Source organism: Kwoniella shandongensis, chromosome 7 (assembly GCF_008629635.2).
Source record: "Kwoniella shandongensis chromosome 7, complete sequence".
Lineage (NCBI taxonomy): Eukaryota > Fungi > Basidiomycota > Tremellomycetes > Tremellales > Cryptococcaceae > Kwoniella > Kwoniella shandongensis.
Window position 1 is genome coordinate 104,391 of NC_089293.1, and position 25,597 is coordinate 129,987.

The window sequence follows — 25,597 nt, forward strand, 5'->3', positions numbered from 1 at the left end:
CCGGGAGGTAGCTGATCCGTGATAAACGGTGAGAATCTTTGTTGATGCTTAGCCTTTCTTGGCTATGGATGTCAGGAGATAAGGACAACTTGGACTTTGGATTTGATGACAGCTGTCACGAAGGCAGACAGTATACGTTCTGTATGACGCATCTCGTCCCCGGGGACAGAGAAACGACATATTAGAGCTCGTCACAGTTCTCACGTACCCAGATTGAAAACTGAGCTAAAGGCGTTCCTGATTTCGCAATGATCTTGATAGCACATCTATCCTGACACATCTGTACCACACTTCATTCTGTAGGCGCTGAGGTGCTGATGACGAATCAATGGCGTGAGATAGTGTGAATAGGGATCCGGGTGATATTTACGCCATCACAACCATAAGATTTGCGGTGGCGCTGATGAAGCTGACACATCTGTCATAATCCCCTCAGGACCGTGATGTTGGACACGCTTCGCCGTGTTCGCCCATCATATGAGAGACCGAGAGATATGATTTTCAGAAATATTGCGCTAGAGCGGTTCCGACAAGAACTTGCTTTTTCAACGTAAATGTTCACACGTCTTATCACGCAACGCTAGAACGGATATGCCATCAGGACGTTCGGTTACTTACAGAATGTGAGAGATGTAGTTTATATGAAAGGACGGGAGTGAGATGAAAACCACTTTTCAGCTAGTCAAAGGGGATTGATCAGCACTTTTACTACGTGGAATCGATAGCAGCAAGACGCGCTCCTGCTGTACACCCCGCGACGATGTCCCACATTCACGAATCGGAGATCTCTCCTGTCTTGACTCGCGATGGCCAACGAGGACATCGCAACTCCAACTCTTCCTCTTCTACCGATCTAGACGACAAGTCGGACGGCTCGCTCGACGAGAAGAAAGAGAGCAACCTCGTCAATGACGCGACGTACGTGGCGCCCGTCTTAGGGTCCTACGACGACCCGAACGAGAAGAAGAAGAAGATCGATGAGATTGACGATTTCATCCATCGAGAGGAGAAATATGATTTCGATTCGGAAGAATTTATCAATATACCTGATTTGGTTAGAAACACTGTCAGTTTTGAAGATAATGAGACGGCGCCAGTCATCACTTTCAGGAGTGTGGTGTTGGCCACGATCTTCTGCGCGATTGGAAGTGTCGTCTCCCAGCTCAGTTAGTAAGTGAACAGAAATGAATTTGGCACTCACCATATCACTTTCGAGGATGAATCATTAATCATTGGTGTGGACTGGACCGTAGCTTTAGGACGACTAACGCGCCATTCCCCGTATTCTTCGTCATCCTCGCTTCTGCTCCTCTGGGCAGACTCATGGCCGCATACATACCAAAGTATACCGTCCCCTTGGGCAGATACTCATTCTCACTCAATCCTGGTCCGTTCAGTATCAAAGAACATGTCATCATTGGTATTGCGGCGAATGCGGGGAGTCAAGGTCAATGGGCTAGTAAGTGATTTTCTGTTTCATCAATCAATCACAAGAATGTTTTAAGGTCTCGCTGGAGGAAGTCATGATAATGTAGGGTGCAGTAGCTGATCATCACGCCCCCTTCGTAGCATTCCTTCCGACCAACGCTGCGTTGTATTATAACATCACGATGCATCCTGCTGTGGCTCTCTTCTTCGGCTGGGTGAGTGGCTGCCAGCTGCCAAATCTACCATTTTGTTTGGACAATAGCTGACGTGGTCTCGGAACGCAGGGTGTCTCGTTGCTTGGTTTCTCCTTTGCAGCGATGGGTGAGTTGCTGGTCCATTCAGCAAAAATCGTGTGACACACTGATACTGACCTTTGTCTCTACGCACCGATTGCAGTCCGACCCATCCTCATTGACGACCCTCAGTTCATCTTCCCCCTGTCATTACAACAGGTAACGGTCTATCGAAGTCTTCAAGGGACGTCAGAGCTCCATCTCGATCGTTCTCGAAAACAAATGAAGGTGACTCCAAGCGTCTCCATCTCTGTCCGTGCAGTAGAATGATTGCTGATAAGGCGACTTGAACCACAGGTTTTCTGGCTCATTTTCCTCGGTACATTTGTATGGCAATTCTTCCCCGAATGGATCTTCCCATTCGTCGCTGCGCTCGCGCCTCTTTGTTGGTTCGCAAGTAAGAACCATACAGTCAACTTCTTGGGTGCTGGACGAGGTGGGATTGGTTTGTTGAACATCACGTTGGATTGGTCGAATATCACAAGTACGGTGATCACGTATCCGTATAGCGTTCAAGTGACAGTATTCGTCGCTTTCGTGATCACAGTGAGTCAGGCGTCAAACAGGTTGTTACTGACAGCAGGGGAACTGGAATGGACATGCACTGATGTCGTACCTCCGACTTAGACATGGATCTTGATCCCAGTCGCATACTTTGGGAACCTTTGGGGATCGCCAACTTATAATATCATGTCAAACGGTGTCTTCCAGAAGAACGGTTCGGCTTATCCCTTCAACGACCTTTGTAAGTAATGCTCGTGGCAAACCTACAGCCAATCCGACGTATGCTAAAACTCGTCTTGGTCGTAGTGTACAAGGACGCTTCGGGTCAACAGGTGTTCAACGAGACTAGGGTGAATACATGTCCATTCTATACGCTGAAACAATGGACTGACTTGGTCCTCGTTGCAGTACGAAGAGGTCGGTCTCGCATATTCTGGCGCACAATATCTCTGGGAGATCTTCATGGTGAGTTTGGGTCAAGTCGTTTCCCAGTGTGTGCTGAAACGTATCGATGTCCCGTTGCTCAGTGGTATGCCTCGTACATCTCCTCATTTGTATGGTGCGGTCTGTTCCTCGGACCTACAATCGTCAAGATCTTCAAGGCCTGGCGAGCGAGAAAGACCGTTCACAATGATCGACTGAGGTGAGTCATCCCTTGATCTATTCTCGATGATGACGGAGTCAGTTATGGGCAGAGAACACTGATTGTAGCTGACTGTATGTGTAGCAAATTGATCCAGAAATACCCCGGTCTCACTTGGTGGTGAGTGGCCTGTTATTGGACACGCCGCGAATCACACTTACAACCTCCTTTCTCACGTCTTCAGGGAATGGTCACTTCTTACCCTCCTGCCACTCGTCATTCTCCTCGTCATCGTTGCAACCAAGCAAGTATGGATGCCTACTTGGACCTATTTCGTCGCATTGGGCTTTGGCGCAGCGGCAATGTTACCGATGAGTCTGGTATATGCCATGTCAGGGTATAGTATCAAGGTTGGGTTCTTCAACGAGCTTATCTACGGATGTGAGTGATTTTCTGCACCGCTCTTTGTTGTAGGTCTTGCACACGAGTATAAGGCTGACACGATACCCTCGCGCAGATATGATCGACGTCAAGGGCTCCTCTCGACACCCGCTTGGTCAACTTGCTTATCGAATCATATCCGGAAATGTATGGTACGATGCTCGAACTGTTCTTGAAGATCAAAAGGTGAGTTGGGTGTTGAAGAATCACTCAAATGGTGCCAAAGGTCGAACAGTTTTCCATCAGGTGATATATGTTTCCGGAGAGAGGGCTGCTGACAGAGTCTCCTACCATGGCAGATCGGACATTACTTCCACCTCCCGCCTCGTACAGTCATAGGTATTCAGATATTCGCCAACATGCTCGCTCTTCCAATCAACTACGGAGTGATGCGTTGGGTGATCGATAGTAAATTCGACTATGTCAGTGGGAAAGTCGTAGATCCGACAGGACAATGGACAGGTCAAGAATTCAAAAGTTACAATACAGCTGGTGAGTAATTCCTCTTTCTCTACAGGACTTATCACCGCTATGCGCTGCCGTACTGCATTCTGGTGTAACCTATCAAGATCTTTGTGGACTAATCATGCTGGCTTATAGGTATTCAATATGCTTTGGTCGGACCGAAAAAGCTGTTCGCTTCGACCGTTTTTAGACCCGTCACTTATGGTTTCGTAGCCGGTGCCATTGCTCCCATAATTATCTGGGCCCTTCACAAGAAGTTCAAGAAGCCAAGATTTGATCTTTGGTTAGTCACTGCACCGGCAATCCGCCCTCTGCCAAACATACGATTCAGTGTGTCCCGCTTAGACGGTCGAAAGGAGTTTGAACTGATGGTCGAGGGGCTGGTCACAGGAACACGACCATCTTCTTTGCGAGCGCCGCTACTTTTTATGGTAATTTGAGTACTGGACCATTCACCTCCATTTTGATCGGGACAGTCTGGAATTTCTATCTTTATAGATACAAGCATGTTTTCTGGAACAAGTGAGTGTGCTTCTCATGGTTTAATTAACCTTTTACACAGTCAGCTGACAGACTCGATTCTCCAGGTGGGCATACATCGTACGTATACGCGTACCGTAATTTGGTGTTTTGAAATCAGTATCAGTGAGGGAATGCTAATTTGACCTGTCCTTTTTTCTACACTGAATAGAGTGGTGCTGCACGTGAGTTCTCTCCTCAAACACAGCTCCAGTATGATGACGAACTGAGCTGATATCCACCTATCCCGACACAGTTGACACTGGGTTTAACGCAAACTTGCTGTTCATCTTCATCTTCCTCGGGACCACAGGTGCTGTCATGCCCAATTGGTGGGGTAACAATAAAGATTCCATCGAGAGGTGTTTTGCCCTGCACAAAAAGGGTTGATGACGTGTGAGAACGTGATAGAGATATAGATGGAGGGAGAAGGGATAAAGCGAGGGTCGAGTGTTGTACAGCGAGAGTTTGAAGATGTCGGGTATTATACTGTTTATCTGTCTCACAACGGGAACGTGTGAGCGAACGAGGGGGAAAAGCGACGGAGCTTGCTCTGCTACGTTATAATTTATATGGTTTGGTTGATTGAAGTTAGATGCGCGAAGTTTTCAGGACATGTTTCAAGATATCGATTCGATATGCAACTACAGAATATGACGGACCAAGCATGACAATCGCATGACTGTTTGAATCTACAACATCTACAACCTTACTTCAGTCAGAATACAAATGACTTCTTCACCCGTCATCATCTCGACCTTTCTTCCCACCTGTCCCACCTTCCTCTCTTCAGCCAATCATCCCTCAGTCCTCTGATCACGTCCCTCTCTTCTTCTCTCCTTTTCCCTCTCATCCTTTCTTCTCTCATCCTCATATTCCTCGCCAACGCCTCCCTGTCCCCCGCTTCAACTCGCAACCTAGTCCATTGAGCTTCACTCAACGCCCCGTCGTCACCACCTACATTTCGAACTATCAGATGGATCACCTCTTCTGGTAGATCCAACAGAGGGAAAAAGGACGTTGGGGGCGAAGAAGTACTTGATATCTCGTTGATCACGCGTTGGGCGGTCTCTTGGTCTGAAGGTATTCGAGCATTAAGAATGATCCGTGCCGGTGTGATGATCTTTGATGCGGCCGTCCGAACTCTTCTCGTCAAGATCCGATTCCGTTCGAGTAGCGATGGTAGACGAGTATGGACTTGATATTCCAATGATCGTAATTCGACATCCATATCAACCGCAGCTTGATGTTCGCTCACATCCACATTCCCATCATCGAGTGAGACGATGGCAGGCTCGAGACTCGTATTGGCCAGAAGTCCAACGACTCTCAAAGAGAAGTTTGAGCTCTCAATGACATCCACGATCCGTTCTACACCTTTCGCTCCCAACTTGTTCCCATTCAACTCCAGCACTTCGAGATTCCTCGATCTGTCCGATCGTAGATATTCGCATATCCCACCCGTGACACTGTTCGGCAATTCACACGCTGATAGATGGAGTTGGGACAAGTGGGTCGAATCGAGTTTATGGAGAAATTTCCCTACGCCTCCGGGATCGAGAGAGGTGTTGTTCGTCAAACTGAGACTTCGTATTCTTGATGAGTTGAGAGAATTGACAATCGATTCTAATCCTTCCAAAAAGCGTATATCGTTTCCTTGAACAAAGACCCTCTGGAGAAAACCATCCTTCTTCGCGTACGCTAATACCCCGTCAAGAGCAGCATCGTCGAGTGAATTGACGCCGAGATTCAGTTCAGACAGACCCCATATTCCGAGACCTATCTCCGGGGAAGAGTATCGAGATCGGAGGGTGGTAAGACCTTTGAAGAGGGTGAGTGTACCGGCTGAACCGAGCAGATTGTGAGAGATGTCAATACGACGGATCGTTCGTGTGATCTGGGGCAAGATCCGCAGGGCTAAGCAGGGGGTGGCAAGAGTTAATAGCTGCGATCGTTTGAGCAGGCGGAGTATCCCCTTATCACCACTCACCTCCTTCCTCACCGGCAAATCCGTGATCAGGCAGATACATCAGATCTGCATTACTCCGTAATATGACAGCCATGACGATAGACTTGCAATACGACAAATGAGGAAAGGTGGAAAAGTAATCAGATTCGAGGAATTGATCGATGAACAGTCGTATTTGCAGTACGAAGATGAGTGATAGGAAGATCAACGAGGGCATGTATAGGAACAGAGGGAGAGATAACAATGTGACTGGAATAGGCCTGAGATACACACGGACAGCTAGCTACAAGAGGGGGACGGTCAAAGTGGAGGAGACGAGGGGGAAGTCATTACGTCATCACTCTTCTCTCGACCCAACGAGCGATGATGCACGAGCGAGGAGAGGTATTTTGATCCATGTCGATAGTTGTTTTTGTCGTGTTGACTTGGAACGACTCGACATGAGCTAGTACGAAAAGGAAGAGTAGCTGACCAGATGGTATCTTTCTTCCTGCTCATTGGAGCACTTGTCGTACTTCTCCCGTTGGCTTTGCTCCTACGAATTTACACGATCCTCCCGTCTGGTCAAGAGAAGACGACAAATGCACCAAAGCGAAAGCCGAGCTCCAAATGCTCCATTGCCATTTTCTTAGGCTCAGGTAAGTACAACGGGTCCTTCTACACGCTACTACTGTCCTTGACCAAGTACGCTTTGGAGCTGATATTCACGTGATGTGCTGTAGGCGGGCATACGAGCGAGATGCAAACGTTGTTATCGACTCTTGATTTCGAGAGATATACACCCAGGACATATATCTATTGTCATGGGGATGAGATGTCTCTGAGAGCTATTGCGAAGCTGGAGTCGGACAAAGGGACAAGTACGAAGCCGGAAGTGAGTTCTGGTCCCTGTGCCTACTGGACGCTATGTCTGCATTTTGACGGCTCGGCTTAAGCCCACCGAAAGATGGAGACGTTGTACACCCAGATTAGACTGGTATTGAAACAGCTGACTTGTGTGTTTGTCATAGACATACAACCTACTGCCTCTCCCTCGAGCGAGGAAAGTTGGCCAATCTCCACTATCTACCGTCTTCTCGGCCTTTCAGACCGTTGTAGTTGCAACATACCGACTCTTCCTCTTACCTCTCTTCCGACACCCCTCGAGACCGTTTGCAGATCTACTAGTCATCAACGGTCCAGGGACATGTGTAGTACTGGTCTTGGTATCTTGGATAAGAAGAGTAAGTGGACCTCAACGAATTGCTTTGAAACCGAGACAGGCTTCTCGCTAAATCTGGGAACTCCTCATACCTCTGCTGCAGATCCTCGCCCTACCTCATACCCGCGTAATATACATCGAATCGTTCGCTCGAGTGCGTTCCCTCTCGCTGAGCGCAAAACTGGTTCGACCATTTGTCGATCGATTCATCGTCCAATGGCCTGAAGCGGGCGGTGTCGGACCTGCCTCGAGCAAAGTAGAATATAGAGGATGGTTGGTATAGACGCACATGATGCATTTCGGGATACAAGATTAGGTACAACAATAGTGATTCGTCATTTCATCACAGCCAAACCAGCACGATTCAGTGTACAGTACAAAACAAACAAGGCGCCATCCGATACAATATTGTCCTGCTAATGTATCCTTCCCCGCTTGTTAGACAATGCGTAGGATCTCATCCAATATCCTATCCGCCCCCCGTCCCGCTTTCATTTTGAGATTCCCACCTTTCACCTGCTGCTGTTTGTCAACCCCACCTCCCGCACCGCCCTTCATCAACCACATAACCTCTTTCCTTTCTTCCCTCTTCTTCGCCCTATGACCCATGCATACTCCCCACACACCTTGTACGTTCGCAGGCGTAGCGTACCATCCTTCTAATGGTCCCTTTTCCTCATCACCCTCAGTTGCAAGTTGTGATATATCAGGTTCTTCACCTGCTAAACCTGCCCATGCTTCGATATCACCACTTAAAGCAGGTTGTCGATTGGATATCGTGCCAGTGCGCTGTAACTCTGCGTCATGCCTCCATGAGAGATGAGAAGGAGGAGATAGCGCCTTATCGATGAACGATTCTGGCAAGTCGAATCCTCCCGATAAGAGACGATGCGCTTTGACATATTCTGGGAAAGCGCGTACAGCTCGTTGGGTCATCGTACTTTTCAAAGAGGGGTGTGATGAGACTGCAGAGAGCAAGTTGGAGATGTGAATGAAAAGCGGAGGATGGATATGCGTATATGGCAGCAGTGAACTCAGGGCGGGGATGTACTGTGAAACAAGAATTAGCTTGGTCAGATTATCGTCTCATCTCGTTGATCTACAAGACTGATGGATGGTCGAGGTTCGGTGAAGGCGGCTGATCCACTCACGGATGGCGGTATTACTCCTCTCTCGTGTAGGTCGGGAGGAGGTAATTCCACTTCCTCTGGGGAGATGTTGATCCCACACATGAAATGGTCAATCTGCAATCAGTTCGACTACAGCATCAGCACAAAGACTCAATCGGGCCACAGCTACGCCGCTTTTGATTTTTGAGCCAGCTGGACACACATGTCTGCCGTCCCTGAGGATGAGAAGGTCTGCAGCCGCTACTAGAAGGAACAGCTACTCACCACCCAACTTGGTACCTCATTTCCTTCCTCTCTTACCCAAATGACAACCGGCTCGAAATCCCATCTCCCCTCTCCCACCTCCACTCTTCGTTTAGTCAACACATCACAGAATTTGATCAGTGCCGGACTGGTCGCGGCTTCCAACCCTGTGACGATCAACACTTCAGGAACAACGAGTTCCGCCGTCGATTTGATAATGTGCTCATGATGATAGTTGATACCGAGACCAACGCTATGTGATGATGAAGATCGTGTAGGTGTAGGTGTTGGCGCATGACCATTGCCCAGATGTGTTTCTCGTAGTGTTGATGGGTTTCGGAGTGATGAGGAGGGACGACTTGGCATAGGCGTGATTTCGTTCTTGGGAGGTGGGGGAGGGTGATGGAGGAGTCGAAGTGGGATTTCGGAAGGAAGTGTGGATGCGTCGAGATCGACATGGTGGGTTCGTAAGCTGAATATATGGCGGGTCATCTAATAACAGACCACCATCAGCATGCTGCGATTCCGGTCCACAGGTACTGGCTTGTCATTGTCGGAAAGGAATGTAAAGCGACTGAAGTGGGATAGCAAGCCCAACTCACAGCAGTCGCAACCTTTACGACTTTCTCCACGCCCTCTTGCTCAACATCCACAACTAATCCTCCCCTCTTCACAATAAGCGTGAGTAATAACACGGAGAACAGGGAAGGGTCGAGGGACCACCCATGTAGTTGAGGATGGGATTCGAGATGGTCCAGCAGGAGAGGAGTGAAGTTTACGGCGCCGGGAGGAGGCAGCGCCATGTTGTTGAGCCACAGCTGATAATGCTTGTTAAAAGAGAGACAGGCGTAGTCAAGCCCTTGCTATCTGGTGATAGGTCTACAAGAACGCATGCTTGCAGCTTTGCCTGAGTTAGTGTATGTTGGTAAAGAAAGTTACAGCAAACGCCGACTTCTAGCTAAACTGTCAACATCGTCCAAAAGTGGAGGTCGAGTCCTAGCTTTAAGGAAGCGGTCCCAAATAGAAACGCTACCTGCAATATATATGCGTTACTGACGGGCTGAGTATGGTGCAGACACGAGTAGCACAAGTGATGATCATCATATCGGATACATGCGCCGTCCTTCTCAACTCTCATGCGATACATATTTATATATATAGACTTGGTACTGCTATCCAATCCGGTCCAGTGGCTCATCCCGCTCATCGCCGACGTGATTCCCACGGGTTTAGATCGCTTCATTGTAGTCGTTTCCCTTGCTTCCACGATCGTCAGCCTGGTCGCCGTACACCTAGTTGAAGCAGTCGCTGTTAGCTGAGCAATCCATGAGCAGATGCAGGATAGAGGCGAGCTCACATTCTGGTTCCTGTTCAACGCAAAAGACGAGCACTCAGTCAGCAGGCGGTCACATCACAGTCCGTCCAATCACCGTGCCCGCTCACAACTTCTTGGCCCTCTCCTCTTCATCCTCATCCTCCCTCCTGTATCCAGGGGTGGAATAGCCGGTCTTGTAACCCTCCATATCGGGACTGTTATCAACTCCTCCCGGGTTGGCGTGATTCTTGTGATCGGTACCAAGTTGGTTCTGTCTCGAGAAAGCACCTCCCTGAGCATTCTTTCCCCATCCTCCTTCACCGGTGCCTAAACAAACCATGACAAACCAGAATCAGTGAGATGTACAACCTTGCATGAAGAGAGGGAGAAGAAGGCTATTTACTATCTCCTTGATCGTATCCCTCGTAATCGCCACCACCAGTCTTCTGTTGTCCTCCTTGAGGTTGACCATCGGGACCTTTAGCAAGTCCCGGAACACCAGAACCGAAACCGCCTCCTCGGACAGCACCAAATTGACCTTCCTGACCGAATTGACCGGATGCACCTTGGTTGCCCTGTGCGTCGTAGGAAGGAGCAGAGTCGCTGTCCTTCTGAGGATCGCCAGAGGCCTGGTTGTTGTCTGGAAGATCAATTACATGTCAGCGTTGGGAAATCGAGACGGAAGCTCGTGCTCGAACCAAACACCGATACGAAACGCAAACAGCTCGGCTAGCTCTTGCGAAACATCTGTCACGCAGAAGGATGAAGAGCAGTGTGTGATCGCCCATCACTCACTTCCGAATATCTGTTGATTCATTGCTTTCCCTTCTTCGCTGTTGAGGAATTTCTTAGCGTTGTCGATGTTCTACCCGATGCGATTGTACGCGAGCAAAGTCAGCTCTCACATCTGAAAGATAGACAACGATGAAGCTAACTTACACCTTCCATTGATATAAGTTTGTTTGTTGATAGTCAGATTGAAAAAGGAGAAAATGATAAAGCGTAGGTTCACAGAGGGGATGACGAGACCAAGCAATCCCAGCTCAAGGGTTGAAAGACGTTCCCACAGAACACAAGAGAGATGCTCTCATGACGTAATGCCCAGTCTTGGAGGTGGGAGTGTGATATGTATTTGATCCCGGTAATGATGAAATAGGATCTAACCGGCTCATTAGAAATCGATTTGTAATGATTAGGAAAGTGATATCGTAGCGGACGTCACGTGAATGGCGATAAGCTGGATATCCATCGCGTTTGTAGATAAGCGCCGTAAGCGTAAGCGGACCTATGGCCGAATGGGTATAGCCAAGACCACTGGACCTAATAAACAGACAGCCTGCGTGCGAGAGACGAAGTACAGCCGTCTAGTCTACTTGTCTGATAGGCAGTATACTGTACGGGTACTGTGCAAGTCGCTCGAAATACTATTTGCCCACATAATATCAGGCCAATCTCGACGAGCGCGTCAACCATGAAACCAACTCCTACCTTACCCATCATCGACCCAACACCTTACCTCCCAACCACCACCACTCCTAATACTGCTCATGCAGGAGACAGAGCTCGCACCGCCAAAGCACTACACGAAGCATGTCGTGATGTCGGATTCTTCTACCTCCGTGTCGATAACTATCTAACCAAGGAAGAGTTAGACGAGGTATTAGTACTTGCACGAGAGTTCTTCGGGAGGAGTAAAGAGGAGAAGGAGCAGATAGGGCTGGATGAGACTGATCGAGTGAGGGGTGTGTCGACTCACTCTGCTATCTTCCCTCTGGAAGAACGATTGTGTTCCCTGCCAGACTGAGTGCTCATTCGTTCCACTCCTCAGGTTATCAGAGACTACATCAAAATGTCACACAGGGAAAAGCGGATCATCACGAAGGACTTGATCTTTACGCGCCAAACCCCTATCCTCCTCGAGAACAGCCAACAACCAATGGCGACGGCAATGAAGGTCGCCCTCTACGACCATTGGAAGGACCCAACCTGTGGCCATCCAAGCCTGAACAGTTCAAACCCAAGATGGAACAATGGATCGAGAAGATGAAAGTGCTCGGAATGGCGGTGATGCGTGGGATGGCGGATGGATTAGGGATGAGCGAAGTTGAGGGGGAAGGGTTGAGAGCGTGTGTGGACGAGAGCTTCTGGGTCATGCGGGTGATAGGTGGGTGATCGGGGTCAGAATCAAAACAAATCGCAATCGCTCCGTGTGACGATTTACTGCTCGTTGGATGAGACAGCAAAGTCATCGTCTTCCTGAGCTGGTGACAAAGCAAAATAGCCGCACTATAGTTCCGTGACGGTGCCTCCGATATCATCTCCAGTAAAAATAAGTTAGACCACATGCTGATCCTAGATTCACTTCAGGCTATCCGCCCCTACCTCAAGGCGCTGACGGAATATCATGTGGCGAGCACACCGATTACGGCTGTCTCACCCTCCTCCATTCCGACCCCACAATCCCCGATTCCCTCCAAGTCCTCTCCACCTCCGGAAGATGGATGACAGCTTTCCCAGTGGAAGGTTGTATCGTCGTCAATATCGGCTCGATGTGGGAGTACTGGACAGGAGGGCTATATCGCGCAACATTACATAGGGTGATTCATAAGTCTCCGAAATATAGAGTATCAATCCCATTTTTCTTCGAACCCAATTTCGATGCGAGAGTCAAACTTTTAGATGCGGCGAGGAGGAAAGCCGATGAAGAAGGAAAAGGAGGGGAAGTGAAGGATCTGGGAGAGAAGGTGTATGGAGATTACTTGTTGGAGAAAGTAGGAGGGAATTTCAAGTATTAGTGGGAGTCAGTCATAATCGCTAGAGTACGCGTATAGTTGTAAGGAGAATAGTCTAAGAGAGTGGGCCATATCAGTGACGGGGCGGTGGGGTAGTACTTAGAGCAGTTGACGAGTTGTACACCCATAAGATTGACAAAGCTTTTGCTAGTACATCTCCTTCCTGATTATCAATCGTCCATCCAGACCACGCACGTCACACATCCTCGAAAATTGCTCGATAACGCTTCGTACTGGTATCACATGAGGGTAATATTTACGCTCTACGCATATTCTTGATCTACGCATCTCATTGAGACTTTCTTGAATCGCGGTTCTCGACCCTCGGCACATCATATACCTCGCTCTTGGCCCCCGCTCGATAACCTCGTATCTTACCCCAAAGCCATATCAGCGCCGTTTCTTGGGGAAGGAACTGGCCGACCAAGCGTTTGTAGCTCTTGTACGTTGGGTACTGCAACATTTTGGTCAGCTGTTGTCAAAGAGGAGAGACCGCGAGCTAACCTTCTCGGTTGTTATCCATTCTGTGAGGAAAGTGCTTGCGCAAAATAGTACGCTGAGCTGCAAGGGAGCGAGAACAAGTATCAGCGGGATGATCTCGGTCAACACGACACGGCGTCGTCTCGGTGGTATTGATGGCCATTTGCCGATCAGAATACGTCGTAGGTCCTTCGACTTACCGCGAAGCAAGGTCCAAAGACACTCCCGATCATCCAACCACTTCTCGTCACTGCACTACTTTCCCCAGCCGCAACGACCAACAGTGCCTGTGTCAGCCAGAACAGCTGTTCTCCCGCAAAGTTCGGATGTCGAGAGTACTTCCATAATCCTTTCGTCGGGAAACCAGGATGGTACGCTGCTGGATAAGGTGCGATCTTGGTCGATTGCTTCTTCTTGTTCGGAGGTGCAGAAGCAGACTCGTTCTTGATGAGTTGAGAAGGTGGTAGAGACGACTGAAGGCTATGTTTGCCATTTTGATATTTGTACATTGCGTTATCGGCTTTGTATTCCAAAACCAAACATCCCAGAGCGAGAACCGTCACTCCCAAATCAACCAAATTTAACACCGGCGTTCCAGCCGGTGCGGTCCTAAATCGTTCCGGTAAGAGCTTTGCGATCGTCCCGAAGGACAATGCACCCCGACCCAATCCATCAGAGAGCTCGGACGGAGGGAGGATCAACACGGCGTGAAGTGGAAGACTGAGTGCTAAGAGTAACGCAGGTTGAGCGAGGGCGATCACGAAGATGTGGACAAGGGAGAAGAGAGGTCGAGGGACTAATTTTCGGAAATACGTATATCGATAATCTTCCCCTCGGGGATTGTAGAAGTCTCTTCGGATCGCGTGGGAGAGGAGTCGAGCGGACCAAGCGAGCTGTGTCGCAGAATCAGCACATGAACCCAGAGACAGTAGAACGAGGAACGGTCGCCAGTGATGGATAGGTGTACGTACCTGAAGTCCGAGCATGAGGAATAGTCTCGGTAGATTATGTCCATATGCCCCACCAGCCTTGTTGAACCATACCCAAGCGACGATCAATCCCGAGCATATCGGCGTGAAGAAGGGCCACAGTCTATCCACCCAGCTAACATTCCCACTGATCAATCCGAGAACATACACCAGTGGTATCGTACCCAGCAGGAAGAGCAGTGGGAAATGGAGTGGATGGGTAGTAGACGATGTCAAGAACGAGAGGAAAGAGGGAGAAGGGTGCGTTGTGAGATGTAATCCTAAAGAAGCAGGGAGTGTGAGGAGCGGTGTAGGTAATAGTGGAAGGTAGCGGAGTAAAGGTCGAACCAAGGAGAAGATGACCTTGGACGACATGCTTGAGGTATTCGTCATCGTAGTAGGTGATTAAGTGAACTCACTCAATGTTCATGTTGAAGTTGAAAGACAAACATCGAGATTTCACGATGAACTTTACGATGACGAGAGGGGTGATCGTCGATGGTGGAGGTTCACTGGTACTGGCTATCCAGCGATTGACTTTATTCTCTCCACCCAATTAAGATTTCGACTTGTTCGAACTGCTTTCCACAATTCGTTGTTTTTGTGGACACTTTGCTACTATACACTGACTGACCTTGAAGATAGCGACAAGAACATTTGGTTATCATCAGCTTCTCCCAGCTCAGCTCACGATCGTGCCGCTCTATTTATACAACACCCACGAAGAAGTCAGATTTCAGCTATCATGTCAAAACCTCTAACAGCCCAACTGGTCGTACGTTACTCCCCTTCTGCCTGTCCTAGTTTCGTGTTCTTGCCTCTGTATGACATAGCTCTCTCACCATTCATTCCCCTCCTTCGGGGGAGAGATGGCGAGCTAAATCACTCGGTATAAATGCTAATATCTCCTTTGGGTCAATCGCGCAGAAAATCGTCGTTCCTGCTGGCAAGGCGACACCGACGCCGCCGGTCGGTCCTGCGTTAGGAGCGAGAGGTGTGAAAGCCATGGATTTCTGCAAAGAGTTGTGAGTGGGGCGTGGGGTGGTACTTCGCAATACACTGACGTCTGTCTTTTCTGTGTCTTGTCTTACTTGTTCTTTCGCTTCTCTTTGTCCTACCGACGACTGAACTCTCTCCTATGCCTTCGGACTCGTTCCCTGGTTTCCAACTAATCTGTCTTACCTCGATACTCCCTCATCCATCTGGCCTCCCTCCTCATCTCGATACCTGGGTATCGGCTCGTAACCTTGGTCTACTGCTATCCTCTCCCTTGCACCATCCATCACTCACGATTTGATCTCGATCTCGACCCTCTTGTTCCGATTTGTAGTAACGCTCGAACATCACATTTCCAAACATCTCTCCCTATCCCTACGCTAATAACCATCTCCCCCGACCGAACATTCACTTTCGCCACACGTACCCCGCCCGTGTCATACCTGCTCAAGAAGACAGCAGGATTAGATAAAGGATCGGGCGAAGCTATGGGCAAGAAAATGGGGAGCGTCACGCTGAAACATGTTTATGAGATCGCCAAGATCAAATGTGAGAATGATGAGGAGCTGAAATCTGTAGGAGTGGAGAGAGTGGCAAGAGGGGTGATTGGGACGGCGAAGAGTCTAGGTTTGGAGGTCGTACCATAGGTTATCGAGGCAGAGAGAGAGATACAGATGTATAGATGTTCACCATGGAAGACTTAGGTAACGGTGGGGAATGAAGCTCGGATAGGATGATATGATTCGGATGACAATGGCACACAGACGTGAACTATTTTGCTGTACGAAACACTAATGGCTTTCCATGATGGTGTGTGACATGTACTGTACGACCTCAGCCGACTCGATCTCCTCCTGAACGATTTACACAACACAAGCTCTGAGACTGAGACTCGATGAGAAACGTCGTAGTCGTCTGTCGTTCGAATATCGAAAAGTATATGCCAAGGCAAAAGTCTCTTCGCCTTGCCACAGTCAGGCAGAATGGAACGAACCTGGCGCGGAAGGACCACTCTATGACATCGACTTCAAGAGTCGCTCCGGCGTTGTGGTTATACTTTCTGGATCAGCTCCTCCCATAGTACAGTACCATGATGGTATTGAGCGAAATCAACAACAAACCGATGAAATACTACTTATCATCTTCATAGTTGTTGCATTTCACCAGATTCTAAATACATCATTCATCTCTTCAGATTCACTTCGTCTTCAGATACACTCCTTCTTCAGATCTTAACACTGCTACATTACTTCTCCTCCTGCTTACCAGGGACGATCCAACTCCTTGCATCCTTTGCAATTTTCTCTTCTTCCTCTTTGGACTTTGGTGCGGATCCCTGGGGGGTCTTCAAACCCAATTGAACGGCAGGTCTAGCGCCAATTGTCTCTAACCATTTCTCTACAGCGGGGAAGGGGGTGGTCTCAACGCCTGACCATGCGTGAATCTTGACCCATGGGTAGACTGAACAGGCACACAGACGTCAGCACCGGTGTTGTGAGTCAAGCGAGGGGAAGAGTCGGCTTGAGCAATGATTATATGCTGCACTCACCATTGATATCGGCTACGCTGAATTTCCCACCAACGAGGAATCCACCACTCGAAGGGTCCGAGAGTCGATCTTCGAGTACCGAGTAGAGTCGTGCTGTCTCGTCTTGGTATCGCTTAATACCGTAGGGAATCTTCTCGGGTGCGTATCGGCTAGAACGCGGAGACGTGTGAGCAAAGGTTCCGGGCTTACAGGCAGTGCCGGGTTGTGATATGTGATATGTGAGGGGAGTGGTGGGAAGGGGACGCTGGGCAGAATGTGATCATGGTCACTCACAAGAAGTGGTTGGCCTGGCCTTGCATGGGTCCGACGCCTAGTTACGGGGCAAAGGCACGATCAGCACCAACCAATGTGAAGCTTGGTAGTCTTAGTAGAGACTCTGCACACTCACCACCATGAGCGAAGAAGATCCAACTGAGGGCATCACTCTTCTCTTCCGGTTTATCGAACCAAAACTTGTTCTCCTTATCATACCTCTCTACCAACCACAACAAAATACTAGCGCTCTCCCATACCTTGTGTCCTCCATCTTTACCTGCTACGGTGTAATTGTCATCCACCAAAGCTGGGATTCTTCCATTTGGGTTGATCTTGAGAAACTCGGGTTTCTTCTGATCGTTATCTTTGAAACTGAGATACGAGTAATCGTATACCAGTTCTTTTGATTCGGGATATGCTGCGTGGAGCTCTTCGAGTAAGATCGAAGGTTTGTATCCGTTTGGTGTGGGTGCGGTGTACAGATGAAGTTTGGGAGTGTAGTCGCTCTCGGCGACAGACGCGAATGATTCGGGAGTCTTGAAGGCTGGAAGGGTGGAGGAAGCCATACTGAATAACGGTGTGGATGAAGTCAAGTGACGTCGAGCAGCTGCAGTGGTGGTGGTGGTGGTGGTGGTGAGACTACGTGCTAGTTTAGGTAACAAGGTAGACCTAAGCATAGAAAGAAGAGAAGGGGATAGATCTGAGAAAATACATGAACTAAAAGAACTGACAACGCTTATATACAATAACTTGGCTAGCGAGCGTGCGATGGGGTGATGAGAGACACACTGTATAGGCAATTGATCCCATTAGACTTCATGCGATGTGATGACGATTCTTAGTCATAAATCACACCATCACCATCGGTCTCATCCGTTCGTGGCTGGCGGATGCTCCTGAGTGATTTTCCTAACATCTAGTGATTGATTGATTGATTGTTAGTGTACGGAGATTCCGTGCTTGAGGTCGGGGTTTGTTTAAACGCTCAATCATGCATACTGCTGTAACTTAGGACGAGGAACATACAGCTTGACATGCCTGTATGAGAATGCTGTAATAGAATGGTGATCGTCAGCGTCACTATACGGTCGGTCTGTCACCGCCGCACAGACCGGTGAACCTTCCCCGGCCCGGAATATCCGCAGTTGCACAGTTCATTGAGAAGGTCATCTCTCTTGTGTATCTATTTTGATCATCCCTCTCAACTCGTGATTACTTGATCGTCTTTGTACGGTCCATAAGTACCTGTCCACACACAGAAACACGGCAAGAACATCACTCGTTCTCCTACCAAACACTACCAAACACAAACACATCTTCTGTCCCGAAATACTCACTCTCCGTACTATCGCTTTGTAATGTCGTTCATCAGCAGTATTGCCCATATCAACTTGACAGTCCCAGAGGGGAGTCTCCATCTCGCCGATGCGTTTTATAGGGATACCTTAGGGTTGGAGAAGACCGAAGTACCAAAGGCTCAACAGGGCACTCTAGCCTGGTGAGTGGGCGTGCGTCAAGCTGGTATCAGATCTCAGAACTATCCCCTCGCCAAAAAGTCTTTCCTTTCTGGCTGGTGCTGGTTTAAAACATACCATCCTTTTGCCCTCTACTAATCCCCAGCTTTGGCCTGGCCTAGCACCAGAGAAGTGACGACCACGTACCCGTACTGATACACCTATGCGTGATTTGCGATTTGCAGGTACAACATCTCCTCGTCAGGTCAACAAATCCACGTCTCCCATCCTACGTCCCCCTCTGAACTACTCCAACCCACATCTCGTCAACACCCATGTTTCAGACTCGCATCACCTGAAGCTCTGAGAGAACTACAAAAGAGAATATGGGAACATTATAAGCGTGGTGGAGATTCTGCGCCGAAAGATGCCGATGAGCCAGGAGCAGAAAATAGTGGTAAGTTGACTCATAGATCATCTGAATATGAGTCCAGCAGATTGTGTGATGGAGGTCTGGTCTCAGGGCTGATGTGGTACCGCCCCGTGGATAGGTGCGAAGGGCGAAGAATACCCAACGAGATTCTTCGCAAGGGATTATTCGAATAATAGGCTCGAGTTCAGTCTCTAAGCGTTCGCGTGTTGGGTGGAAACCGATACGAACATGAAGGTGTATGTAATCGTACGAGATGGATCGGGTTATATACATTTCAATACGCGTACAGTGCGATGTACACGAGTGTACCACAATAAGAAGTGATCGCACGAGAACGCCGAGCAGTCCTAGCCATCTGCGTCGCATCATCGTCAACAGAGCGATACCTCTCTGTACCCGCCTGAAATTATGCAGTAATAATATTCATATCATGTACAGAAACCCAAAATGCAGCAGTGGTATTTTATCTAAAAAGCGAATTTTCAAGTCGACCCAATCTGATCCACCGCTGCATCCTAGCTATCCGTGACACGAAACGTTTACCAACCACCGGTGGCCTCCTGAGCGGCGGGCTCAGCGGACCAGTCGGCGCCAGCAGTGGGGTCAGCGGACCAGTCGAGGGCTGAAAAGAAGACCAGATATCAGCGGAAATTCTAGTACAGGCAGACTGTAACTCACCCTGCTCGGTGGGCTGGGCAGCAAGGACAGCGTCGGCGGCGTTTCCAGCGTCCCATTCCTGGGCAGCACCGGTAGCGGCACCAGTGGCAGCGGCGTCGGCGTCACCACCCTCGAGGGCAGCGGCGGCAGCGGCCTTCTCGGCGGCCTCCTTCTCAATCTCCTCGGGGTCTCGGTAGAAGAACAAGTCGGGGAGGACGTCCCAACCGGAAGGACCGGTGGGGCCTCGAGGGACCTGACCCTTGAGTCGGAGGACCTCTCGGCAGAGGAGGTACCACATGAGACCGACAGAGTGTCGAGACTTGTTGTTGGTGGGGATGGCAACGTCGACGAACTTGAGGGAAGCGTCGGTGTCACAGAAAGCGATGACGGGGATGTTGACGTAGGCGGCCTCTCGGATAGCCTGGTGGTCAACACGGGGGTCGGTGACGACGATCACTCGGGGCTCCTTGAAAGATCGAGTGATGTAGTTGGTGAAGTTACCGGGGGTGAATCGACCGGCGATGGGTTGAGCGCCGAGGAAAGAACCGTACTTGAGGACGGCTCGGTGACCGTAAGGTCGGGCGGAGATGACACAGACATCGTTGGGGTTGTCGATGGTGGCGAGGATTCGGGCAGCGAGGACGAGCTTCTCCCAGGTCTTGCCGATGTTGAGAACGTGGATACCTAATCGGGGAAAGAGTAATTAGCAACTGATATCCTGGAAATACTTTAGACAATTGCGTCGAAAGGGAAAACCCACCATCGGCACGTCTCTTCCAGACGTATTGCTCCATGGTCCTGTCACAGTTCTTGGTACCGAGGTGACATTGGGCAGCGAGAAGGAGCTGGATGTCCTCTTCAGTAGCCTGAAGAGCCTTGGGAAGTTTGTCGGAAGACATTTTGGTTATGGTTGGTTGGGGTTGGTGGTTGAAAGGTCGGGTTTTATAAGGTCGTTTTGGGGCTTGCTTACTTGGATAAAAGTCCTCGATGAGTTATTTTCTCTATCAAGGATTGTTGATCCTGTTCCACTGCAAGTCAAAGTAGAACAAATAAAAAGTTATTATGGAGAAAGGGAGGAGAGGTATGCAAGGGATGGTGTTCAACGAATTCAAGGATCCAACGACGAGCACGGAGGGGATGGCAGCGAACAGCGTAGCGTACAAGAGGATCCGTGGCACTCAGTTTTTTCTGTCGGCGTTAAACTATATACAAGCTGACGTAAGATAACTGTAGCGTCGGTGTTAATAATTGGTGCCACCCCATTCCATTGGATACTAAATCTCCGATGGTTTTGTAATCCCCCGTGATTTCAGGAGTGCCCCCGTTTCATTAGAAATACGTTTTATGGTAACAGAATTACCACATTTGTAATTGGATGATATGATACCATGCTGGTCAGGTGGTCCGTTGTTTACAAGATTTGTAGTATGTACACCGCCTGTTTGACCTGTTTGACGCTAGTGTGGAGCTGTCAAGGTGCCTGATCAAAATCACATCATCGGCACGACGGGGGGAGGGAGGGGGGGGGTGATCAGCGATATGTATTTGTACCCCGTCTTTAACCATGATGAGGCCTTGAACCCTGAGCCCTATTCTTTGGTTTGATTTGACCCCACTCGCCACCGGAGTGAACAGCACCGTCCAGTCCAGTCCATCTGCTGGCAACTCACTCGTACACTCTCCCTCACTGCTCTCACCTCTCTATCACATATACATCTCATACACATATACATTCGCACTGCATTGACGACGAAACTAGAACACATCAAAAACCACAGCACAGCACAAGTCAGCCACTCACCACTCAGCCGATACCAAAAACGAGCAGCTCGTCGTGAGAGATCGTTTCTCACAAGAGCCAAAGAGATAGAATAGATTATAGTGAAAACCAAGCGCCACCGGCCAGGTGAGTGGTGTTTTCTCACTTTGGTGTTGCAAGATACTCCTGCACCTTCAATTATTCTCCTCCCCATTGCTAACGCTTGTCGTTGCGCAGTTTACAAAATACCTGCTCGTCGTCGGAAGCGTAAGAAACACCTTTCTCCTTCATCAGCCTACTCGTAAACAACATCCGGCGCTACCCGCTTTCTCATTCGCTATTGCGACGATACCATTACAACCTCACCCGGGAGAAAATATACACGAACGCAGTCAACTTATACCTCTTACATTTCATATACGTTCTCAGCATCATGTCCGCCTTTACTATCATCATCGAAAGTACCGCCGCCGTCGAGCGTGTGCTCGACGTTAGGTGTTAAAAATAGGAAATTCGCCACCCGGTATTTCTTACACTCGCAAAACGGACAACGAACGATTATCACTACTATACTTGGGAACTTGGGTATACCTCATTTTGGGTCAACACTTCGGGTTCTTTCAAAGCATCAGTAATCGTTCAAAAAACGGCATATCGGTATTTAGATCAACTACTAAGGATTTGTTACGAAGGAGGCTGGGTTCTAGCTGCAGACGCGCAACTACACCTATAATCCTCGAGACATCTACGAAATCGCTTGCCACCCCCACTTATATCCTCTCGACCATTCGCTGTGTTGCTTCGCTCATAGCGTCACCACACATACACACGTCACAACTCGCTCATTCGTCTACTTTCGATCACCCTTGTCCTCAACTTCCCCAGCCTCCTTTCACATTCACCTCCCTTCATCAGCTGGCACCCGTCAACTCTCTACTTGGGACCTCTAGGTGAAAGGATTACTTTTTGCCACCCTACATCGCATTTCGGCTAAAAGCCCAATCGCCACTCGAGACCACTGTCTAGTGTACCTACCTTACACCTGTTTACTTTCAAAGCTTGTCGATACCCTCACGTTGGGACGAGAATCTAGTTGAGACAAGTCAAGGAGCGAAGAAAACGGAGGCGCTATCCTATCTATCCGAACAAGTCATAGCCATTTACCGCCACCGTACTTCTTCGCCGACCTTCCCCTCCCCTGTCGATCTATTCTTTCACACATATACAAAGCAATATGTCTCGAGCCGTCACTGCCACTCCTCCCCCTCAGACGTATTTCCCGCAGAGAAATACTACACCGACGATGCGCCATGCCTCAGCACCGGTGACCGCCGCTCATTTCAATAATCGTACAACTTACCATCACTCTGGCAAGAGACGTACGAAGAATTTACCGAACGCCTCTGGTGCCAATGGTACTAGCCCTCTTAAGAAGGCAGCCACTTCAGGCGGTTCCACCACAGAGGGTCTCGGTCTATCATTCGAGGATCTCGGCGCAGAATCCGCTGATGTGGTCCATTCGCCTGGCTTTTCCCGTCAGGAGTCGACCGCCTCCTACGCTTCGACGTCATCGGACGAGAACGCCCAGGTTGAGATGATGTCCACGGACTCGCCTCAGTCTTTAGCTGACGAATCCAGAGCTTCGCCGCCTTCCACCGCTGCATCAGTGACAAGCGGCTTGTCACGAGTTCCTACTCAAATACTTACCCCGGCCATGAGCGAAGCTGCGTTCCCCGTCTCAGTCTCACTCTCACCTACATCCGAATCAATAGGTTTAGCGAATAATACGATTCAGCTTGATGCCCCTGTGGCACCGCGTGCGTCATGGGTTGGCAAGGTCGCTATGGCGGTCGTCAACACCGGAATGAGCATGGGCATGAGCTTCGGTCAGAATCAGCAGAAAGCGAAGCGAGACGGTTCTATCTCTTCGCAGTCTGTCAGTCCACCTCCTGTCGCGGGTCCAGTACTCGCGCAAGCAGTCAGTATTCCGCTCCCCGTTGCCCAACCGACACAGGAAGAATTACAAGTCCTGTCCGAAGAAGAGCAATTGGCGAGAAAGAGGGAATGGGCGGAAGCCGAAAACAGACGGGTCACCGAGTGTGCCAGGCTTTGTTCTCAATGGCCTCAGAGTGGCTATAATCTGTCAAAGCATGGTCCAAACGGTATGTTCGATTTGCCACCCGCGTCACAACCTTTGTGGTTGTTGCTGACTTGCTCCTCCTTTGACAGGCTCATCCTGCTTCTACCAACCTCAATCTTATGCTAATCCGCACCACGTGGCTTCCCTGATGCAACGTCAGGCGGAACTCGAGCACTTTTTGTGTATCAATTCGGCCATGTTCTTCTCTTGCCAGCGAAGTTCCAATCGGGAAAGCTCAGACGATGATACGGAAAACAGCATCGAATCGTATCAGTCTTCACAAAACTCGCCGACAGCTTCGATGAACTTCAGCTCTGATGACGCTCTCGCCGCTGCGATGAGTGAACAAAGGACTGCAGCCGATATCAAAGCTGCGATGTCTTCTCCTCTCGTATCGCTCACGAAGCTGCCAAACTCATCACAGGCCTCGATTCAGCTTCAAGATTCGCCAAAGTCTCTCAAAGGTCAGAGAAGTCTGACGGAACTCGATTCCTTAGCAAGCTCGATGATCCTCTCGAAGGATGACTCAGCGATGGATATCGATCAAACTGATGCCGCGTCAATAGCTTCTATGGCTGCCTCATCCGATATGAGCGAGTCTCGAAGCATAACTCGATCTGGACGGGCTCAGTCCTGCGGCGCTAAGCGACCTGCGGTTGGAGACAGCTGTGAGGAAGAGAAGCGCCGTAAAGTTGACGAAGCGATGGTTGTCGAAGATGCTATCGAGACGGGAGTGATCATGCCCAACCCCCCCACTGGCCGTACGGGATCGTCGCCAGAGAATCGCATGTCGTCTTCTGTCCCCGATATGTCCAAGGCAAGGGCTGAAGCGCAAGCTGCTCAAGCACCTCCAGCCGTGTTTGGACACGTCGTCAAGACTTCCGATACTCATCCTATCATCATTTCGCCCTTCTTCCCGGTCGATCTCCTCCCCATCTTGTCTCAACATCTCGTCATGCCTCCTCCCACCGGTCCATTTTCGCAGACTCCCCTTCTGCTAGGATCAGCTATTGATGTTCCTTCGTTGTTGCTCTCACACGGTCCACCCAGTCACAATCCGGCAATCGTCCCTAGTCCCGTCCAATCCTCTTTCCGACAGACACAAATCAACCAACAGCGACATCAACTTCATCCGGTTGGCAATTTGCTGTTGAGCAGTTGTCCTGGTAAGAGATTGAGAATGGATGGACCGAGCCGAGGACGTGGTCCTGTGTGTCGTGATTTGGCCACAGATCTGAGAAGGATCAAGAATGAGGGTGTTGGCTGTTTGGTCTGGTGAGTGGCTTTCCTCTCTTTTCCACGAACTCGTCCATGCCTCTCAGTACACCTTGCTGATGATTATGTTTTCGTTGTCGTTGTTTCATTGTGATGCAATTAGTTGCCTTGATGATACTGAGCTGTCCTTGCTTGGTGTGCCTTGGGAGACATATCGCGAAATCGCGGCTGAAACGGGCTTGGACGTGATACGGTGTGTTTTGTTGGGCTGGTTCCGTGTGTCTGAACTGAACATACTGACCTTTTGTCTTGCTTTTGTCTCTTGCCGTGTCAGATTGCCCATGCCTGATGGTTTCACACCTGTCTCTATGGGTTTGTTTGATGCTCAAGTCACTTTGATCGCGACCAAATACACCCTCCAGGGTATTAACGTCCTTGTTCACTGTCGAGGTTAGTCTCCATGTGCAATTGAATGATCAGAACGTAGTTGTACTAACCGATCAATGGTTTAGGCGGTGTTGGAAGAGCAGGTCTAACAGCTTGTGCATGGGCTATCAAGATGGGTTTCGTTCAACCTCATCCATCTTTAGCGATAGTTGAAGAAGCAGCCAAGAGACAATCTCAATCGAGTCAAGATCCCCCACCAGCGGAATTGGAACATCAGATCGTGATGTCGATCGTGGAAAGGGTGATTGCGATGATAAGATGTAGGAGAGGATTGAAAGCGATCGAGAGCTTCGAGCAGGTCATGTTCCTAGCGAGGTATGTGGGGTGGTTGAGAGAAGAGGTCAGAAGGAGTTGAACGAAA

The 25,597-nt window shown here is 49.4% G+C and overlaps 12 protein-coding genes across 12 annotated transcripts; 6 read left to right on the forward strand and 6 right to left on the reverse strand.

Annotated features, from left to right (window-relative positions):
- Nucleotides 1–760: 760 nt before the first annotated feature.
- Nucleotides 761–4,623, forward strand: CI109_103923 (uncharacterized protein; the record flags this gene model as incomplete). Its single annotated transcript, XM_032006752.1, has 19 exons — nt 761–1,170; nt 1,254–1,459; nt 1,570–1,643; nt 1,713–1,749; nt 1,825–1,949; nt 2,019–2,267; nt 2,349–2,466; nt 2,532–2,575; nt 2,634–2,690; nt 2,753–2,868; nt 2,953–2,988; nt 3,053–3,249; nt 3,326–3,435; nt 3,549–3,741; nt 3,850–3,997; nt 4,105–4,236; nt 4,302–4,314; nt 4,406–4,418; nt 4,490–4,623. The coding sequence occupies 19 exons, from the start codon at nt 761–763 to the stop codon at nt 4,621–4,623; spliced, it is 2,412 nt and encodes an 803-aa protein (XP_031858955.1).
- Nucleotides 4,624–4,981: 358 nt separating this feature from the next.
- On the reverse strand, nt 4,982–6,296 carry CI109_103924 (uncharacterized protein; the record flags this gene model as incomplete). The annotated part of the gene is made up of 2 exons (XM_032006751.1): nt 4,982–6,150; nt 6,224–6,296. 2 exons carry the CDS (start codon nt 6,294–6,296, stop codon nt 4,982–4,984), a joined length of 1,242 nt encoding a protein of 413 aa, XP_031858954.1.
- Nucleotides 6,297–6,363: 67 nt separating this feature from the next.
- On the forward strand, nt 6,364–7,686 carry CI109_103925 (uncharacterized protein; the record flags this gene model as incomplete). The annotated part of the gene is made up of 5 exons (XM_032006750.2): nt 6,364–6,586; nt 6,652–6,840; nt 6,925–7,076; nt 7,213–7,425; nt 7,507–7,686. 5 exons carry the CDS (start codon nt 6,364–6,366, stop codon nt 7,684–7,686), a joined length of 957 nt encoding a protein of 318 aa, XP_031858953.2.
- Nucleotides 7,687–7,841: 155 nt separating this feature from the next.
- Nucleotides 7,842–9,579, reverse strand: CI109_103926 (uncharacterized protein; the record flags this gene model as incomplete). Its single annotated transcript, XM_032006749.1, has 4 exons — nt 7,842–8,453; nt 8,555–8,647; nt 8,798–9,268; nt 9,379–9,579. 4 exons carry the CDS (start codon nt 9,577–9,579, stop codon nt 7,842–7,844), a joined length of 1,377 nt encoding a protein of 458 aa, XP_031858952.1.
- A 426-nt stretch (nt 9,580–10,005) lies between these two features.
- On the reverse strand, nt 10,006–11,039 carry CI109_103927 (uncharacterized protein; the record flags this gene model as incomplete). The annotated part of the gene is made up of 6 exons (XM_032006748.1): nt 10,006–10,068; nt 10,134–10,143; nt 10,220–10,418; nt 10,495–10,731; nt 10,887–10,956; nt 11,031–11,039. The coding sequence occupies 6 exons, from the start codon at nt 11,037–11,039 to the stop codon at nt 10,006–10,008; spliced, it is 588 nt and encodes a 195-aa protein (XP_031858951.1).
- Nucleotides 11,040–11,562: 523 nt separating this feature from the next.
- CI109_103928 (uncharacterized protein) lies at nt 11,563–12,886 on the forward strand (the record flags this gene model as incomplete). The annotated part of the gene is made up of 3 exons (XM_032006747.1): nt 11,563–11,833; nt 11,920–12,255; nt 12,459–12,886. 3 exons carry the CDS (start codon nt 11,563–11,565, stop codon nt 12,884–12,886), a joined length of 1,035 nt encoding a protein of 344 aa, XP_031858950.1.
- A 286-nt stretch (nt 12,887–13,172) lies between these two features.
- On the reverse strand, nt 13,173–14,706 carry CI109_103929 (uncharacterized protein; the record flags this gene model as incomplete). Its single annotated transcript, XM_032006746.1, has 4 exons — nt 13,173–13,337; nt 13,388–13,444; nt 13,564–14,256; nt 14,335–14,706. The coding sequence occupies 4 exons, from the start codon at nt 14,704–14,706 to the stop codon at nt 13,173–13,175; spliced, it is 1,287 nt and encodes a 428-aa protein (XP_031858949.1).
- Nucleotides 14,707–15,076: 370 nt separating this feature from the next.
- Nucleotides 15,077–15,974, forward strand: CI109_103930 (mitochondrial 54S ribosomal protein uL11m; the record flags this gene model as incomplete). The annotated part of the gene is made up of 3 exons (XM_032006745.1): nt 15,077–15,106; nt 15,259–15,356; nt 15,662–15,974. 3 exons carry the CDS (start codon nt 15,077–15,079, stop codon nt 15,972–15,974), a joined length of 441 nt encoding a protein of 146 aa, XP_031858948.1.
- A 599-nt stretch (nt 15,975–16,573) lies between these two features.
- Nucleotides 16,574–17,808, reverse strand: CI109_103931 (uncharacterized protein; the record flags this gene model as incomplete). Its single annotated transcript, XM_032006744.2, has 4 exons — nt 16,574–16,788; nt 16,877–17,025; nt 17,150–17,186; nt 17,265–17,808. 4 exons carry the CDS (start codon nt 17,806–17,808, stop codon nt 16,574–16,576), a joined length of 945 nt encoding a protein of 314 aa, XP_031858947.2.
- A 681-nt stretch (nt 17,809–18,489) lies between these two features.
- On the forward strand, nt 18,490–19,213 carry CI109_103932 (uncharacterized protein; the record flags this gene model as incomplete). Its single annotated transcript, XM_032006743.1, has 3 exons — nt 18,490–18,629; nt 18,831–19,042; nt 19,137–19,213. The coding sequence occupies 3 exons, from the start codon at nt 18,490–18,492 to the stop codon at nt 19,211–19,213; spliced, it is 429 nt and encodes a 142-aa protein (XP_031858946.1).
- Nucleotides 19,214–19,557: 344 nt separating this feature from the next.
- On the reverse strand, nt 19,558–20,574 carry CI109_103933 (40S ribosomal protein uS2; the record flags this gene model as incomplete). Its single annotated transcript, XM_032006742.1, has 3 exons — nt 19,558–19,640; nt 19,697–20,359; nt 20,436–20,574. The coding sequence occupies 3 exons, from the start codon at nt 20,572–20,574 to the stop codon at nt 19,558–19,560; spliced, it is 885 nt and encodes a 294-aa protein (XP_031858945.1).
- A 2,094-nt stretch (nt 20,575–22,668) lies between these two features.
- On the forward strand, nt 22,669–25,591 carry CI109_103934 (uncharacterized protein; the record flags this gene model as incomplete). The annotated part of the gene is made up of 5 exons (XM_032006741.1): nt 22,669–23,596; nt 23,664–24,849; nt 24,953–25,042; nt 25,124–25,239; nt 25,302–25,591. The coding sequence occupies 5 exons, from the start codon at nt 22,669–22,671 to the stop codon at nt 25,589–25,591; spliced, it is 2,610 nt and encodes an 869-aa protein (XP_031858944.1).
- Between the last annotated feature and the right edge of the window lie 6 nt (nt 25,592–25,597).